This window comes from Thamnophis sirtalis, unplaced genomic scaffold (genome assembly GCF_051295495.1).
Source record: "Thamnophis sirtalis isolate CommonGarterSnake01/CBP01778 unplaced genomic scaffold, rThaSir2_p1.2 scaffold_7, whole genome shotgun sequence".
Classification (NCBI taxonomy): Eukaryota; Metazoa; Chordata; class Lepidosauria; order Squamata; family Natricidae; genus Thamnophis; species Thamnophis sirtalis.
In genome coordinates, this window is record NW_028261387.1 from 4,982,841 (window position 1) to 5,001,731 (window position 18,891).

Below are 18,891 nucleotides of genomic sequence, written 5' to 3' on the forward strand. Positions count from 1 at the left end.
ACACACACACACACACACACACACACACACACACACACACACACACACACACACACACACACACATATATATATATATATATATATATATATATATATATATATATAAATGGCTCTTTGCATAGAGTTGGCAAATAGACAAGAAAATTTCTATTTGGGGACGAATTTAACACACTTGAATCTACCAGGACAGCTTAACTGTCACATAAATCTACTTGATATGGGTGTTTGTGAATTTGCAGCTGAGTTGCCTTGTGGAGGCTGACACTGAGTAAAGTTAATTTTGAAACTGAACAAGTTTTGTTTTTTTTTAAAAAAATCACTCAGTAAACTCTGTTGATGGTGTTGTCTCCATTGGTGAGGAATTTTTTGGAAGTTGTAGCTGCCTCACATTTGCAATGACTGACTTTCAAATTAATATTCCCTGTCTTCTTGAGAGCATCTGTGCTATATATTCCGAGCTCTAGGTTCTATACAAAATATCAATGCAAACTGGTATTCTGCCATGGCGAGGGATTCTCTTCTGAATGACCTGCCAAATTTCTCTTCCTTCCTTTCGTTGGCGTTGGGATGTTCTTTATGTAAATTGGCTGTCTTGTGAGCCCTCGCCTTCGTATCATATTAAGCTTTTCCAGATGTATATCTTTTTGTTTGCTTTGGTGGATCAAAAAAGAAAGCCTACCTCCATCTCAGTGTCTCTTGGGTTAGGCCTGGAAAACTATGTGTATTATCAGTCATACATTTGCCTCTGCTGAAATAAGTGAAGTATCACTTCAACATTGGCAGCTTTTTATTAAAGGGCTTCATTATACTCGGTAAATCACTGTCATGTTCTGCAACTGCTTTGCATTGCTGGCTTGAAATCAGGACAAAAAGCAGGTGGGATTTGGCAGAACAATATCATATTAGTTAAGGACTTCCAGGGAAGAACTGGTAAACTGAAAACAGCTCTATGAAAGTGGAACGAATGATCATGGCAGACTTAAAAGCTAGCAAGTGGAGTGGTTCTTCATAATTCCTTTCTGGCCAAGGAGAGGGCTTGAGATTGCCTACAAATACTCCAAGTGGTTACTTCTTGTGAAGAGACTTCAAGACATCAGTCTTTAGTGGACTTAGAGTTCTGAGAGATGAATGAAAGCTCAAACTGCAGTTGGTGAATTGGATCACTTTTGGAAATTGCCTGTTAACTGTTTCTTACTACTTGGAATCTTTCAACAACTTACTCAGTGAATTCCTTTCAATTCTTAATGAAAGAAATCTTAAATACAAGTTTAAGGAGGTGTGTTTTTTTTTTAGCAAAACGATTAGAACATTGTTTTTGAAATATTACAATGGACTTAAGGTCCAGTTGGATTTGAAATAAGAGTTTGGAAATTAATTATAAAAACCTTCCTGTTCTGACCCCCCACCTTGTCTGTCCAGGAACGAAAGCCAACACAGATGTAGAAAAGAATGTTTTAATCAGTCTAAGCTCTTGTTGGCTGCAAGCCCAAATAAACAAAGATAATAGCTCTGGCAGAAAGTCCTATAACTCACAAAACACTGCAACCCCGGCTTCTCTTATCAAGCCACTTATCCAAGTTGGCTTCTCTCGTTTGTGAACATGAACAAGACCCAGAAGAAGAACGTTGACTTCTGAAACCAGGGAGTGACATCAGCAGTCCCTTTTATCAGCAGGAGGGGATCTTGATCAGCATCAGCTGTTCGTAAACACCTCCTGTAGTTACTTCTTTGTTCTTTACACTGAGTAGCCCTCCACCTGCATGCATCCTGATACAACTCCCAAACGTTTTCATGAACATTCCCTTTGATCCAATGCTCTGCCGCCACCTGGCATTGAAGCATGCAGGTCTTAAAGCTGTCAGGTTTGAAGACCCCTAGTTTTTTTTTCCTAAAAGGTTTGAGGTGCAAAGATCTTGTAACTTGACAGCTTTAAGACCTGCATGCTTCAATGCCAGAGTTTCTGAATAGCAACTTGGACCGACTTAAGTACTAATTTGCTATTGCTATTGCTATTGCTAATTCATAATTTCATATCTGGTCACATGGGTGGCAAGCCACTCCCATCCAGTCATATGGGTGGCAAGCCACTCCCACAAAGGAGGCCACACCCACAGAGTAGGCTCGAACAATTTTTGAAACCCACCACTGAACTGAAGAGTTAGGTAACTTACTATATAAAATGAAGACTTTGCATCTGTAATCATTACTGCATAATAATAAAAATAGTTTATATAACCTTTCTTATTTCATGGTATGGTCTTACACATTTATGTCCTCAAAACATTTTGATAACTTTTAAAGAGTAGCCTCATATAGTTTATATAGTTTATATAGTTTATTGGAATTTGTAGGCCGCCCTTTTCCCTGAGGGGACTCAGGGCGGCTCACATAAACTAGGGAGGGGGGAGGATACAGACAACAAAATAGAGACAAATACTAAAATGGTAAACAACATACATTCATCATTCGGGAGGGGACTATCCTTATCCCCAGGCCTGACGGGCGAGCCAGTTCTTCAAGGCTGTGCGGAAGGCTTGGACGGTGGAGAGGGTGCGGATCTCTACAGGGAGCTCGTTCCAAAGGGCCGGGGCTACTGCTGAAAAGGCCCTCCTCCTCGTAGTTGCCAGCCGACACTGGCTGGCCGATGGAATACGGAGGAGTCCTAACCTATGAGATCTTATTGGTCGCAGGGATGTAATTGGCAGAAGGCGGTCTCTCAAGTATCCAGATCCACTGCCATGAAGGGCTTTATGGGTGATTAGTAGCACCTTGAAGCGCATCCGGAGATCGACAGGTAGCCAGCGCAGCTCGCGGAGGATAGGTGTTATGCGGGTGAATCGAGGAGCACCCGCAATCACTCGCGCGGCTGCGTTCTGCACTAGCTGAAGTCGCCGGATGCTCTTCAAGGGCAGCCCCATGTAGAGCACATTGCAGTATTCCAGCCTAGAGATCACTAGGGCCCGAGTGACTGTTGTGAGAGCCTCCCGATTCAGGAAGGGTCGCAACTGGCGCACCAGGCGAACCTGGGCGAATGCCCCCCTGGTCACAGCCGTTAGGTGGTGGTCAAATGACAGCTGCGGGTCCAGGAGGACTCCCAAGTTGCGAACCCTCTCTGAGGGGTATAGAATTTGACCCCCCAGCCTGAGTGATGGTATATTAGTCAAATCTTTGGGCGGAAAACACAACAGCCACTCGGTCTTTTCCGGGTTGAGCACAAGTTTGTTAACCCTCATCCAGTCCATAACGGCCTCAAGACCCCGGCTCACCACATCCACCGCTTCATTGAGTTGGCACGGGGCGGACAGATACAATTGAGTATCGTCCGCATATTGATGGTATCTGATCCCGTGCCTGCGGATGATCTCTCCCAGCGGTTTCATGTAGATGTTGAATAGTAGGGGGGATAAGACCGACCCCTGAGGCACCCCATAATTTAGGGGCCTAGGGGATGATCTCTGCCCCCCCACTAACACCGACTGCGACCTGTCCGAGAGGTAGGAGGAGAACCACCGTAACACGGTGCCTCCCACTCCCACCTCCCGCAGTCGTCGCAGAAGGATACCATGGTCGACGGTATCGAAAGCCGCTGAGAGGTCAAGGAGGACCAGGATGGAGGGGTGTCCTTCATCTCTGGCTCTCCAGAGATCATCCATCAATGCGACCAAAGCGGTTTCTGTGCTGTAGCCGGGTCTGAAGCCTGACTGGAAGGGGTCTAGGTAGTTTGCTTCCTCCAAGGACCGTTGGAGCTGAAAGGCCACCACCTTCTCGACAACCTTTCCCAGAAAGGGAAGGTTGGAGACAGGGCGATAACTATTAAGGACAGCCGGATCCAAGGATGGTTTCTTCAGGAGGGGTCTCACCACCGCCGCTTTCAGTGCGGCGGGGAAGTTCCCCTCCCGAAGGGAGGCGGTCACAACCGCCTGGATCCAGCCTCGTGTCACCTCACTGCAGTCCCTGACCAGCCATGAGGGACACGGATCCAAAGCACAGGTGGAGGTACTTACAGCTCTCATGGCCTTCTCCACATCCCCGTGGGTAACATCCTGAAACTCAACCCAGAGCTGTTCTACTTGGTCCCCCAGTGCCTCGGCTGGAGCTGCAGGAATGGAGTCCAAGTCCGACCGAAACCGAGCAATTTTGTCCGCTAGAAATTGGGCATATTCTTCGGCTCTGCCCTGCAAGGGTTCCCCCGCCTCCCTTTTGTTCAGTAGGGAGCGGGTTACCCTAAACAGGGCGGCCGGGCGGGACTCAGCGGATGCGACCAGGGTGGCTATATGTGATCTTTTTGCTGCCCTGAGTGCCCTGGTGTATTCCCTGGTGCAGGTGGTTACCATTGCTCGGTTCGATTCGGACTTATCGGACCTCCAACGGTGCTCTAGGCATCTCCTCCGGCGCTTCATCTCCCGGAGCTCCTCGGTAAACCAAGGGGGTCTCCGGGATCCGCTGTCTCGGAGGGGCCGCAGTGGCGCAATCCGGTCATGCATCCTAAGTGGTCTCAAGACATTCAATGAAACAGCTAAGCCATTGGTGGCTCAGTGGTTAGAGTGCTGTACTGCAGCCACTTCAATAGCAATAGCAATAGCAATAGCAGTAGACTTATATACCGCTTCATAGGCCTTTCAGGCCTCTCTAAGCGGTTTTACAGAGAGTCAGCATATTGCCCCCAACAATCTGGGTCCTCATTTTACCCACCTCGGAAGGATGGAAGGCTGAGTCAACCCTGAGCCGGTGAGATTTGAACCGCTGACCTGCTGATCTAGCAGTAGCCTGCAGTGCTGCATTTAACCACTGCGCCACCTTGGCTCTTAGCTGACTGTTCAGCTGACTGTTATCTGCAGTTCGGCGGTTCAAATCTCACCGGCTCAGGGTTGACTCAGCCTTCCATCCTTCTGAGGTGGGTAAAGTGAGGACCCAGACTGTGGGGGCGATATGCTGACTCTGTAAACCGCTTCGAGAGGGCTGAAAGCCCTATGAAGCGGTATATAAGTCTAACTGCTATTGCTATTGCTATTGCTATTTTTTGAGGTGGTGATGCCAGATCTGGTTAAAGAAATAATATGACTATTTATTTCCCCATGTCAAAAATTTTCATGTAAAAAAGAAAAATGCACAGAGGTATTTACTCGCTGTCTTTTTTCTCTGCTTTGAAAGGAATCATTATGGGAGCTGAAGTATATTGTTAAATGTGGATATCATTTCTTGTTTCGTATATGTTATTCTTGCGCCCGGTATTCTTTCACACGGTCTGTTTTGCCAAGGGGAAATGATCAGATGCCCAGGCCCCAGGTCATTTGGTTCCTTTGGATTCAATGAACAATCCAGTAAATAAAGGAATTTTAAGCTTTATTATTAGCTCAAGAAAACAGATTTAAAAGCAAAACATTAAAAAAGATACATTCCAAGCAAGGGGATACCCAAATCTTTTACAAGTTGCCAGCAGCTCCTTAATCACAATAGTAGGGATACCCGAAGGACAGCCAATTTTCACAGCATCCAATGATGGGCTTTATGTAGAAACTCTCAACCAAAAACCACCCCCAAAATTTTATCAAAACCTGACCTGACAGCATGTCTTCATGGTCCTACTATAATCAGGACAATTTCAAGATCTGATTCTAGGATCAGAATCAAAAGTCTGAGATTTTCACAGCAAGAAAATTTTTTGAAGCTACATGAAGATTTCCCCTCCCTCTTCTCCTTCATTCAGTAAATGAGTAAAAACACCAATCAGTTTAGCTCAAAATAAACTCTAAACTTATAGACTTTTCCTAACATATCAAAGTATGTCACTGACCTCCTTGAAATAACAATGGTCTTCTGCACCAGAGGTAGTAGTCACCCAGTGCACCAGAGGTAGTAGTCACCCAGTTCTGACAGGTTCTGGAGAACCGGTAGCCGAAACTTTGAGTAGTTCGGAGAACCGGCAAATAGGCTGGCCGCGCCCCCGCTGTCTCTCAGCTGATATTCTTTTGTTGCCCTGAATAGAGAATGGAGCTGGAAAGCAGGTTAGTGGGGTGGGGAGGGAATGGGGATTTTGCAGTATCCTTTCCCTGCCACGCTCACAAAGCCACGCCTACAGAACAATTTTTGAATCCCACCACTGCATTGCACTGTCATATAATTGATATGGATTAAGTAAAGAAAAAATCAGGTTTAATCATCTGGTTATAAACCTGGCATGTCGAAAATGAAGTGCTGCTTGTTACCGTGTTTTTTTCAATTTTGATGTTCCTACTGGGCTCTTAATACCAATGTATAGTTCTGCAAAACATTAAGATTTCTGAAATGACAATTTTCACAATAACACATTGTAAAGGTTATTACTTAAAACAAACCATTTAATCAGCAATTAAGCCTTGGAATCGGTCAAATGAATGAGTTTGCTTTTTATTGTATTTTTTTAATAGGAGAGTATTGGATTGATCCTAACCAGGGGTGCACCGGAGACTCTTTCAAAGTTTACTGTAACTTCACAGCTGATGGGGAAACTTGCATCTATCCAGATAAGAAATCAGAGGGAGTAAGTATCAAAACAGTACTTCTTTCAAATATTTCTTGCTTGAAGCAATATAATGGCTAAAACAAACAAACAAAGACAATTTGCTTTTTGGTAAACGAATTTTTTTAAAAGTTAATTCCAGTACAAAATTGAATCAAAGGAAGATCCGAATCTTTCTAAACTTTTGCCTAATGCCTATGACTTGTGGATAATAGCTTGTACTTGTTACTAGGGTCATTTTTTTCATAGCCATGATACAATTCTGCTACTACTTTTTAAGTCCCAACAAACATCTCACAGTCATGTGACTGCAATATTACTTTTTTTAAACTGGAAATTAGCATTCTGTTTTCCAGCAAGGAAAAACAAAACAAAACCATCCCTTGCAGACAACAAGTTTGTTTAATGGCCATAATGGTTGCTTAATGACCACTGCAAAAAAAATAAAAATAAAAATCAGATCGGCATTGGGATGACCCGTTTAACAACCAGCAGACTTAATAACCATAATTCCAGACTCAATGATGGTCATACGTTGAGGACCACTTATACGTGGGCCAAAGAATTTTCAAGACTGTACAATTAGAGCCAAGGTGGCGCAGTGGTTAGGGTGCAGTACTGCAGGCCACTTCAGCTGACTGTGATCTGCAGTTCAGCGGTTCAAATCTCACCGGCTCAAGGTCGACTCAGCCTTCCATCCTTCCGAGGTGGGTGAAATGAGGACCCGGATTGTGGGGGCAAGTTGCTGACTCAATTTGCTAAAAAATTTGTAAACCGCTTAGAGAGGGCCGAAAGCCCTATGAAGCGGTATATAAATCTAATAAATAGATAGATAGATAGATAGATAGATAGATAGATAGATAGATAGATAGATAGATAGATAGATAGATAGATAAATAAATTAGTATTCAACGCATTTTGTAGTAGAAAAAAACATTTAAGTTACACGTAAGTATATTAAATTAATTTTAACAATGAAAGCAAGAATATAAATCTCAGAGGCTAGTGACAAAATCAACATTAGTTGTTTCTTCTGTAGCTACATTTTAATTTTGTGTTAGCCCTTGGTGTAAGTTTTTGGCAGAAGAAAATACTTTGTAAAGTTCTTTGTCTTATCTTTTCATACCCTTCTTACCAGGTTCCTTTCTTATCTGGCTTGATTAACTGCCGTTTCAAGAAAGCAACCAGATAAATGTATATATTCAAACCTTATTTTTCTTAATGTAAACATTTGAAATATACCTCCATGCTTGGTTGAACCAAGAATTATGTCAGGTAAAGATCTGAGTTCTGTTACACATATTTGTTAGGAAGGGCAGATCCATTTACCTAGTGTTAGTATAGTGCCAAATTTGCATTATTGATCATCATAGTGAGGTCATTCCAGGCATAATATTTTTTTTAAAAAAAACAAGTAACTAGACTTAGATAAATCTTTTATTTCTTTTAGCGTGGGTTCTCGTGTTTGGAATAGACTATTATCAAATCAAATGTTACTGTTTATCAGAGTGCATTACACATGGAGCAGGGTACAAATAGTCCTTGACTTATTACTGTAATGGAACTCAGAATTTCCTTCATAAATAATGATGGTTGTAAGTCAAGGTACCCACATGATTGGAGCTAATTTTATGACTTGTTTTCAGCAGCGATTAAGCAAGCACTATGGTCATTAAGTGAACACTATGCAAATGTATTTGTATGAGTGTTTTTTGCAAAAAAAATTACCTGAAAAAAAATATCATGAATCATGATATTTACAATTTATAAATATAAATATATTTATAATTTATATTATAAATTATATAATTTATAATATAAATTATATATTATATAATATGTAATTTATATTACATGGCTGATTGTTCTGATCCCCCTCGTCCACACCAACACACTCCGAGTCAAAGATACTTTACGGAATTTATTAACAGACAGACAGGTCCTTGGCAGCAATCCAACACAGATAAGACGTGGCAGCAATCCAGCCTGCCAGACTCACAACTCTGTTCTCCAACATTAGTTCCTGCGTTGACTTCTGCAAAAAGGGCGTGTGCACAAGTAGTCCTTTTATAGTCTGGAGAGGAGCCTAATGACCACCAGCTGAGTGCAATTACCTCATGTAACTGTGCAACTGTTCCTGACGCCTATTAGCTCTTCGGTGCTGGGCGTCCAGGAACAACTCACTGCTGGTGTCAGGATCACACTCCCTTGTCTCCTGCCCACTGGTCCAAGGCTCAGGCACCTCCTGGTGGCCAACCAGCCTCTCTGCACCCTGCTCGGAGTCGGAACCCTGTCCAGGGTCCTCCACATCCTCCAGAGCCGACTCATAGGGCCCCTCGCTGTCGGAGTCTGGTGGCAGCTCCAACGGCTCCTGCTGGGCCACAACAGCTGATTATATCCTTTATGGCTGATTGTGGAACCCTGCAATCAGCCATAAAGGAAACCCAGTTGGCAATCAACTGAAATGCAGTCATGTGACCATGGGGTGGAAGCCAGTCATTGGAACTCCAGAACTGTCTCGTAAGTAACTTTTGGAGGTCTGCAATAACTTTGAATGGTTGCCAAGAAAGCAGTCTTTAAGTGAGCATTGCCTATATAAATCTTGTCAAATAAGTCAGAGCAGCTATCAGCACCCACAAACCAGGTGCAAATGTAGAAGTCCTAAGAATTTGCAAAAAGTCTGAAAGTCTCCTTTTTCAGACACTGAAAAAAGGCCTTTAAAAATATCTCTACATCTCTGCTCATTGTTAATGGTCTATTCATGTGCCTCACAAGGAGATACAACTGACAGAATACCAAAATGTAGTATTTGAAGAGAGTAAAACACCATCTGGGCTCATCCAGTGCCAAAGACTGCAAGCAGAATCCCTTTCCCACAGATCTGCTGGAACAATCCAATTAATGTATTTGGTTATTTAATATGTTATCTGAGAACTTGATACAATTTTCTCCGCACAACTCTAAATATAATTAGAACTAGGCAGAAAGCCCAGGCTTTTCTTTCCCCCCACTTTTCACATTTTTTTGAAACAGAGACTAATTTAGCAATGTTTATGTAAAACTCGGCTAATTCTCATTCATTTCTTGCTGACATAATTAACGCTCGTGATTTCTTTCCTCCCTCACAGTTTAGGATTTCTTCGTGGCCAAAGGAAAATCCAGGAACTTGGTTTAGTGAATTTAAGAGAGGCAAACTGGTAAATTACCCCTTCTTTTTTTTCTCTCCTTTTTCCTTTCTTTCATTTAGTAGTTACGACTTATTTGTAGCTTTTGTCAAGGACTTAGAGCAGATAACAGATGATCAGGCTAGAAATATTTGTCAGACAAATATTTTCTAGTCACGTTTTCTAGTCCAGTTTTAATTCTAGTCAAATCAAGATAACAAAGAAGTTACCCACTGGGAGCATGTAGAAAGTAAAGTAAAGGAAGTAATGAGTAGGAGCCAGTGACGTGCAGTCAGGGGAGGCAGGGGAGTCAGAGTCTCACCACTGTCATCATGAAAAGAAAAGAAAAAATGTAAAAGGAAAAAGGCTGAGCTAGTTGCTGCCAGAGTCACAGTGGATGATTCTGCTTAGTGCTTAACTGTTTAAAAAAGCCTCTAAAAAAGCGCCCTCTACAGGAGGCGGCAGGAGAACAACGTGCCTCATCTAGTCTAACTTTTTATGATCACTCGAGCAGAGTTAAGCAAGGGTTAAAAGCCGAAAAATTCCTTATGTAGATGAGGCACTTGGTTCTCTTGCCTCCTCCTGTAGAGGGTGCTTTTTTTAGAGGCTTTTTTAAACAGTGAAGCAGAGTCATCCATTGGGGACTCTGGCAGCAGCTAACCCAGCCTGACCTCAGCAGCTCTTGCCTTTTTCCTTTTACGTTTTTACATTTTCATGATGCAAGAGCAGAGTTGAAATCCTCTGTGATTGTGAAACAGCTGGAAAAGGTATGTGGGTCAGAGGGAGGGGGAGGAATTCAAAATTAATGTAATTTGTAAGTAATTGTAAGTAATTTGTGTGTATGTGTGCACGTGTGTGTTTGTTTCTTCACTCAAACAAACTCTCTCTCAATTTGAGAGAGAATTTGTTTGAGAGTGAAGAGAGGGAAGGAGGTAGGAGTCAGAGAGGCAGGGAGGGCAGCCTGCCAGCCACCTCTATGTCGGACATAGCAATAGCAATAGCAGTTAGACTTATATACCACTTCATAGAGCTTTCAGCCCTCTCTAAGCGGTTTACAGAGTCAGCATATCACCCCCACAGTCTGGGTCCTCATTTCACTCACCTCGGAAGGATGGAAGGCTGAGTCAACCTTGAGCCGGTGAGATTTGACCCCCTGAACTGCAGATAACAGTCAGCTGAAGTGGCCTGCAGTACTGCACTCTAACCACTGTGCCACCTCAGCGGGGCGGACAAAAGCCGCTTTCTTTCTTTTGTCCAGAGGTGGGCAGCTCAGGCGGGCTGTAACCTCTGGGCAAAAGAAAGAAAGTGCTTTAGACAGTGGGATGTCAGGGGAGAAGACTGCCACACCAGCCATAAACCTCACCGCACATCACTGGTAGGATCTCAATATCTCTTTCCTTTCCTTTTTCCTTTTCTGTGAGAGATAACATAAAATGTAGTACTTTGAAATGACCTCTTTCAGAGGGACCATGAGAAATTAGACAATCACATGTTTAGAGAGAGGCTGCATTTTACATTAGAGGAATAAACGCTGGGCATTCCTCTTTTCTGCCTTTCAAAAACATTTTGTGTGACAGCTAAATTGTCCAAAATATATTATCTTTTTCCATGTGCTAAATTTTAGAGAAGGACCTATATTTATACTAGAAATAAAGCTTCATGTTTCTAGTCCATCTGATTTTCTGTTGGCTACAGTGAATGCATTGCCTCAAACAGAAAACTTTAGATGTCAGAAAAGAGTGGAAAATATATATTTTTAGTTATTATATTTTTTTGCATATGGGGATATATGCTTCTAAGATTTTCATGTATCATAATAATTTAGTTGCCTTTGGATACTGTACACTTTGGCCTGAGTTGGAAAGCAGGAACCATTTGCTGGTTAGCTTCAGGCAGTCATGCCTGTTTCATTTGTTTTCAGTGTTAATCTGCACCCCATCCAATTTCTACAGATGTTTGTGATAATAAATATCCATTTTTGGGTAGTTAGTTTTTCCTAATCTATCAACTTGAGAGACCGCCTACTGCCGATCACCTCCATACGACCCATTAGATCTCATCATTTAGGCCTCCTCCGAGTTCCATCCGCTGGCCAATGCCGACTGGTCACCACGCGGAGGAGAGCCTTCTCGGTGGTAGCCCCGACCCAATGGAACGATCTCCCCATGGAGCTTCGTACCCTCACCACCCTCCAGTCCTTCTGCACAGCCCTTAGAATCTGGCTATCCCGTCAGGCCTGGGGCTAAAGATTGTTACCCGCCCGAATGGTATGAATGTTGCGTTTTTAATCATGTACTGTCTTATATGTAAAAGTCTGTCCCCCCTTCCCTTTTGATTGTGAGCCGCCCTGAGTACCCCCAGGGAAAAGGGCGGCATATAAATAAACAATCTATCTATCTATCTATCTATCTATCTATCTATCTATCTATCTATCTAACTTTTTATCTTTTATATGAGCAAAAAGTAAGGCTGGAAAATTTAGAAAAGTGACCCAGATATGACACAAAAATAATTCCACCCCATCTCTCACTTAAAATGAGTATATATGTTAAAATGGGCTGATCCAGTGGTGAAATTCATTTTTAAAAAAAACTACCGGTTCTATGGGCGTGGCTTGGTGGGCGTGGCAGGGGAAGGATACTGTAAAATCCCCATTCCAAGGTAGCCCCAAGGTAGGTCCATTGTAACTTTGGATGATCACTAAGTGTAGTCATAAGTCAAGGACCACCTGGAACTAGACCGCATACTAATCTCTAGCTCAAACCACATATAGTATATAGTGCTGGTAGCTACTTGATTTGCCCCAGTTTAGAGATTTATTTAGAGTGGAGATTCTGATCCTATAGTGTAGAAATAGGTAAGTGCACATTTATTCGTTAGGTTCATTAAGTGATGAATTATGTAGGGCTCTTCCATACACAGAAAACCTAATTATCGTCTTTATTATTATAAAGTATAAGCTATCCAGATCTCCGAATATGCCTGCGTAGAGGAAAGCTTGGGACTGGTCTCCTTCATGTGGGAAAGCAGAGATGCCTCAAGCAAGCAATGGATTTAACTAAGAATTAAAGCTGTGCCCTTGGGAGAATGCAGTCTGGACAAGGTTATCGCATATGGTTTTCAGCTTCTGATAATAACAGCCAGACTGGGTGAATAATCATAGAGCTTTGCTTAAAGGGAATATCTTTATTGATTCATTGCCTAACTGCATTCATAATGGGACAACAAACAGCCTTATGTCAGCTGATTTATAAGAGGCCGGTTAATGTGTTTTGCTGTTGCATATTATCTTGTTTCGCACTTCGAAGAGCAAGTTTATATATAGCTGTTTACGAACCTGCCTTCTTCTTCTCTCTCTCTCTTTTTTTTAACCTCCTTAGCTTTCCTATGTGGATGCTGAAGGAAATTCTATTAGCATGGTCCAAATGACATTCCTTAAGCTGCTAAGCGCCTCGGCTCGGCAAAACTTCACTTACAACTGTCATCAGTCAATCGCCTGGCATGACGTCTCTTCCGACAGCTATGACAAAGCATTGAGGTTCTTAGGGTCAAACGATGAAGAGATGTCTCATGACAACAATCCCTACATCAAAGTGCTTCATGATGGTTGCGCAGTAAGTATGAGCCTTGGACATTTCTCTGCCAGCTTTAGGTGAGCTTCCTATTCAAATGAACTCAGCTTAATATCTCTCTTGCCCACATCTGTTTCTTTTTTTTTTTTTTAATACACATAAGCACATCAACAGAACACATAAACACATTAACAAACAAAAAAACCCACATAACTTAAAAACAACATAGGAACAATAAGTTCCATCGTATATCATACAGCAGTTCCGTATCGGTTTCTTTGCAGTTAGTGTTTTCCCTTCTATACATTTCTATCTTGCGTTCATAATCTCCTTATTCGTTATCCATTTTTATATACATTTCTTTCTTTCTTTATACTTAGCTACTTATGATCAAGTATTATGTACCTATATTGTGCTTTATATTTTTACTGTCATTTATTCTCTTACATACAGTTATAGGTATACATTCACATAGTTATTCTTTTTCTTTGCCATTCTTATATTATTATTATTCCATTTAAAAGGTTATAAGGTATAATTTGGAATGTATTGTTTACCATCCTTCACACCTGCTATGACACCACCTTATTTTCTCTTTCTTTTCTTTTCTCCCTCCCTTCCTTCTCTATTTCCTTCCTTCCTCCTCTCCTTCCCCTTCTTCCTTCCCTTACTTCTCTTACTTCTCCCCTACTCCCCTACTCCTACCCTCTGTCTTCTCCTTCCTACCCTCTCTTCCTACTTGAGAGACCCCCTACTGCCAATTACCTCCAATAGACCGATTCGATCCCACAGATTAGGCCTCCTCCGAATTCCATCTACTGGCCAATGCCGACTGGCGACCACCCGGAGGAGGGCCTTCTCTGTGGCTGCTCCGGCCCTTTGGAACGAGCTCCCCATGGAGATTCAGACCCTCACCACCCTCCAGGCCTTCCGCAAAGCCCTTAAAACCTGGCTGTTCTGAAAGGCCTGGGGCTAATGAGTTTTTTTGTCCCCCCTCGAATGGTATGGTTGTTGAGTGTTTTAAATTGTGGTATTGTTTTGTTCGTGTCCTTTTTCTTATTTGTACCCCCCCCCCTGATTTGGTTGTGAGCCGCCCTGAGTCCCCTCCGGGGAATAGGGCGGCATAGAAATATAATAAACTCAACTCAACTCAACTCAACTCTCTCCTTCTCTTTTTCTCTCTTCCTCCCTCCTCTCCTTCTCTTTCTCTCCCTCCCACTCACCTCTCCTTACCTCTTTCTTCTTCCCCTACCTCTCCTCCACATCTCACCTTATTTTCTCTTTCTTTTCTTTTCTCCCTCCCTTCCTTTGCCCACATCTGTTTCTTTCTAAACACATATTCTTTCATTTGTGCACCTTGTTCTTCGCAGTGTCAGTCTGTTTAAAGAATAACTCCGTAGAAGAAGAGGGGGAGGAAATATAATCCATAATGTAAAGCAAATAAAAGACAAAGCAGACAGCAGGCTTCTATAAATGCATTGACAAGGGAAGTCACTAGAGGAAAAATTAGACATTGGAGATAGCAAATGGAAAAACATTTGTACTTTATCATGTACTGCAAAAAAAATGAATAACAGTAATATTGAAAATGAAAGATCCCTTTGCACACTTTAATATGACATGTGTCTAGAACAGAAAATAGAAGTAAAAGCTGCGCCAAAGGGTCTAATTTTTAAAAATATATATGTATCTTCATTTCCAATGAGCTGCTGCTTGAATTGGCACTTGGATATTGTAGTTGTAGAATGATATTAAAGAATGCCTTAGACATTTCTCAAATACTGACTCATTACAATCTCTACTGCATTGCATAGTTTCATTTCTGTCTTGGAACTGCTATTTAACATCGAAACATTGAATTTGGATATGTAGTGAGAAATGTAAGGTAGGGAAAAAGTAGACCCACGACAGTGGTGGGATTCAGCCGGTTCGCACCTATTTGGGAGAACCGGTTGGTAACTTTCTAAGCAGTTCGGAGAACCGGTTGTTGGAAGAAATCTCCTTTTGCTTTTTCCCCACTTTTCAGGGCTAATCCTGTAAGGAAGGCAGGAAGGAAACATTCTGGTGTTGGTTTCTAGCCTCATCTTTATTGCCCTGCTTACAGAATCTGCCTCTCCGGTTAACCCTTATTACCATTGTAACAACTAAGGTGAAGCGCCCATCGACCTGAGTGACATTGAGTTGGCCACACCCACCCAGTCACAAGACCACCAAGCCACACTTACCTAGCTGGTCATTAGGGCAGAGGACCGGTTGTTAAATTATTTGAATCCCACCACTGACCCACGAGTACAAAATAGATGGCCCCTGGTATACGTACTAGTACTCCTGAGAAGGATCTGGGAATCCCGCAGACCACAAATTAAAGCAGGAACCAGCAGGGTGCTATAGCTACCAAAAGAGGCAATGCATTCATGGGATTACTAAATCAATAGTCTTGAGCTGGATCACCAGGGATATAGTGTTGAGATCATCAAAAATGATAGCCCCACATTGTGGCCCACTGATCAGATTATACCTAGAACACTCTCCCCAGTTCTAGTCACTGCAACCCAAGAAGGCTGAGAAACTGGTAGAGGGTGCAGGGAAGAGCAACAGAAATGGAGAAGGATTTGGAGCTTAAATCCAATGAAGAACTAGGTATGGCTGGTCTAAAGAAGAGGAACCAGGGAACCTTAGCATTATTCAGATATTCGAGGGCATGTCACAGAGATAAAAGTATGGGTTTATTCTCCTCACTCCATAAGAGTAGGAGAAGAGCTAATGTCAGCGTTCCAAGTATCATGTAGAATTAAATCAGAGACCAAGGCAAAACTATCCTTTTGGTTCCAATTTAATAAAGCAGAGATCTTAGGCACATCTGTGTTAATCCCAATACTGGAAATGACATCAGAATTCCACCCAGTTAAAAGTTCATGATCGTGTCCCCACAACCACAATCCATCACATGGTCCAATCTTCTTCTTCCACGCTGGCATCCACACCCAGCTGCTTCCGGTCAGGTGTCAAAGTACGGAGACAAAGGATGGCCTTGGCTTCTAGAAAAGAATGAAAACAATACAGTCTACAATCTCACTCCTGACTATTCCCCCCTCCCATCAACTATACTAAAGACACAGCATAGTGAGGTATGACTGGTCTAAAGAAGCGGAACCAGGGAACCTTAGCATTATTCAGATATTTGAAGGCATGTCACAGAGATAAGAGTATGGGTTTATTCTCCTCAGTCCATAAGAATAGGAGAAGAGCTAATGAGCTTTAGAAGCTGTGTAGAGAATAATCCAAACCCAAAACAAAGAGGACTTTGGCTGCTGGAGTTATGGATGTTCCATCACTGAAGGTTTTTCAAGCAAAAGTTAGTTAACCATGAGAGTCATTTGTCCACCCTGGGTAGGAGTTGGGCTAAAAATGCTCCAAGATCTTTCCACTCATGATTCTGCCATTCTGTAATTCTGTGAATTAATTTGCATTTAAACAAGCCATGGCCCCTTTTCCTTTTATTTTCTTCCAACCATCCTTGGCATTTTTTTTTCTTTATTCAATACCACCCCCCTTCCTTTTCTCTTGCTGGCATAAATAGGTAGATATGAAGCAAAGTCCTTGCTTCCCTGTTCCTCAAAAGCTAGTTTACACTTGGACTAGAAGTCATATGCCTTCAGCACATTATTCCCTACATGATGATTTTTGACACTTTATCTAACCCTCATTACTACCCTGACAACTGAATGAGCGATGATAAATATAGATAATTATATTCACCCAGATTGTTCTCTAAAGTACCTTGTTAAGTTGCTCCTTTTTGGAAATCCAGTCAAGATGCAAACCACCATTTTTTTAAAAAAATTCAAAGGTTTTATTTCTTTTAAAACACAAATATTTCATCATTCGTCAATCATTAAAACATCGAAGTACATTTTTTTTGTATGCCCCTCCCTCCTTCCCCCCCACCCCCCTCTTCCTCCCCCCCGACTTCCCAGAACCCGTACACGGTATGGATTTTTAACAAACACAGTCTAAAATCTATTGAGAAAAAAGAAATAAAGAAATTAATGACATTCTACATTGACCTTAGCTTCTTCTTGCTGAGCTAACTTTAAACAATTTAAATCATTTCTGATCTTAAGCATAGGCTAACTGGAATTTCTTGGTCCCGTATTTATTTTGTATATAGTCAATCCATTTTTTCCAGTCTCGTTTATATCTCTCATTTGAGTGATCTTTAAGATATGCCGATATTTTAGTCATCTCGGCTAAGTTTGTGACTTTCAATGTCCATTCTTGAATTGTAGGCAAGTCTTCCTTCTTCCAGTATTGCACCACCAACAGTCTTGCTGCCATTATTAGGTGCAAACCACCATTTTGGTTTAAATGCATAAGAAGTCAAAAAAATTGCCCAACCGCTTATTAAGTAGACTTTTACGACTTCTAACATTCTTAACTCCTTCTTCAAATTCAACTGTTGCTGTAGTCTTATTGGCCTCACAACCACCACTTTAGATAAACGTAGTCCATCTAAGAACTTTCTGATCTTTACTGCATCAACCAATGTATTAATGGAATGTTATTTTGTTTTACAGACAAGAAAAGGCTATGCAAAGACTGTCATGGAAATCAATACTCCCAAAATTGATCAACTGCCTATCTTCGATGTGATGATTAATGACTTTGGTGATCAGAATCAGAAGTTTGGCTTTGAAGTGGGTCCTGTCTGTTTCCTTGGTTAAGTTTAGAGCAAAGAGCAAACTTTCAAGACGAAAAAAAATATGTGCTAGGTGTCACCATCCCAATTCATTTGTGCCATGTGTAAGTTTTAAATAAGAATGGAATAGATGATGTGTTTTCACCAAATATGTAGGTCTTCTTTAGGAAAAAAAAAAACCCACTGCCCTTTTTGGAGCAGAATCACATGACTTAAATTTATTTGGCGAATGATGAATGATCCTGTATCACCGACAGGCCAATTCATCTTATGAATGTCCTATCCTTCTTCACCCGGTGCCTATGTTCCCTTCTATTTTATTTTTTTATTTTTTTGGTGCTGTAAAATTGAATGGTGCTCCTTTTTTTTTTTTTACAACATGAGAGGTGCTAAGAAGATATGTTTAATAAACTGTAATTATTCTGTGTACAGTACAGTGGTGTCCATTGTCTGTTTCCAAAACTTGCATGAGTCCCTGAATTTGCAACTGGCTGTTACCTTATCCTAATTTCAAAATTACATTTCAGTACCGTGTATGTATTATGAAAAATAAAGCTGCAATTTCCAATGAAGTCCCACTCCATATTTTTCTGATTAGTAACATTATAATGTACCTACCCCTCTTTGTATATATTGATCTCTAGAGTTATGTTATTTGAAGTCAGTGACAAAACCTCAGGTCCAGACAGAACTGGAAACAAAGGAGGAGCAAGCATTATTTTCTTGCTTTGGACTATCTTGCAATAAGGAATTCCAAGAAAGATCTCAAGGTGTCATTGGGATAATCCCACAGGATGCCACACCTCATTTCAAGACATAAGCAGGTTGCGTTTTGGTGGTGGTTATTTTTTTTTATTGAAAATTTTTGAAAAGAAAAAGCTTTTACAAATATTTACCTCCCCTCCCCCATCCTCTCCTCCCAAACCCACCCACCCACCCACCCGACTTCCCAGAA

The 18,891-nt window shown here is 41.7% G+C and overlaps 1 protein-coding gene across 1 annotated transcript in view; it reads left to right on the forward strand.

The window, feature by feature from the left end:
- Window positions 1-18,508, forward strand: part of COL11A1 (collagen type XI alpha 1 chain) — a 283,501-nt gene extending 264,993 nt beyond the window's left edge. The window contains exons 64-67 of the mRNA XM_087720747.1: window positions 6,410-6,522; window positions 9,630-9,698; window positions 13,046-13,279; window positions 17,815-18,508. Of these exons, the coding sequence (XP_087576873.1) occupies window positions 6,410-6,522; window positions 9,630-9,698; window positions 13,046-13,279; window positions 17,815-17,961 (563 nt within the window). The 3' untranslated portion in view covers window positions 17,962-18,508. The remainder of the gene's footprint in view (window positions 1-6,409; window positions 6,523-9,629; window positions 9,699-13,045; window positions 13,280-17,814) is intronic.
- Window positions 18,509-18,891: the final 383 nt, after the last annotated feature.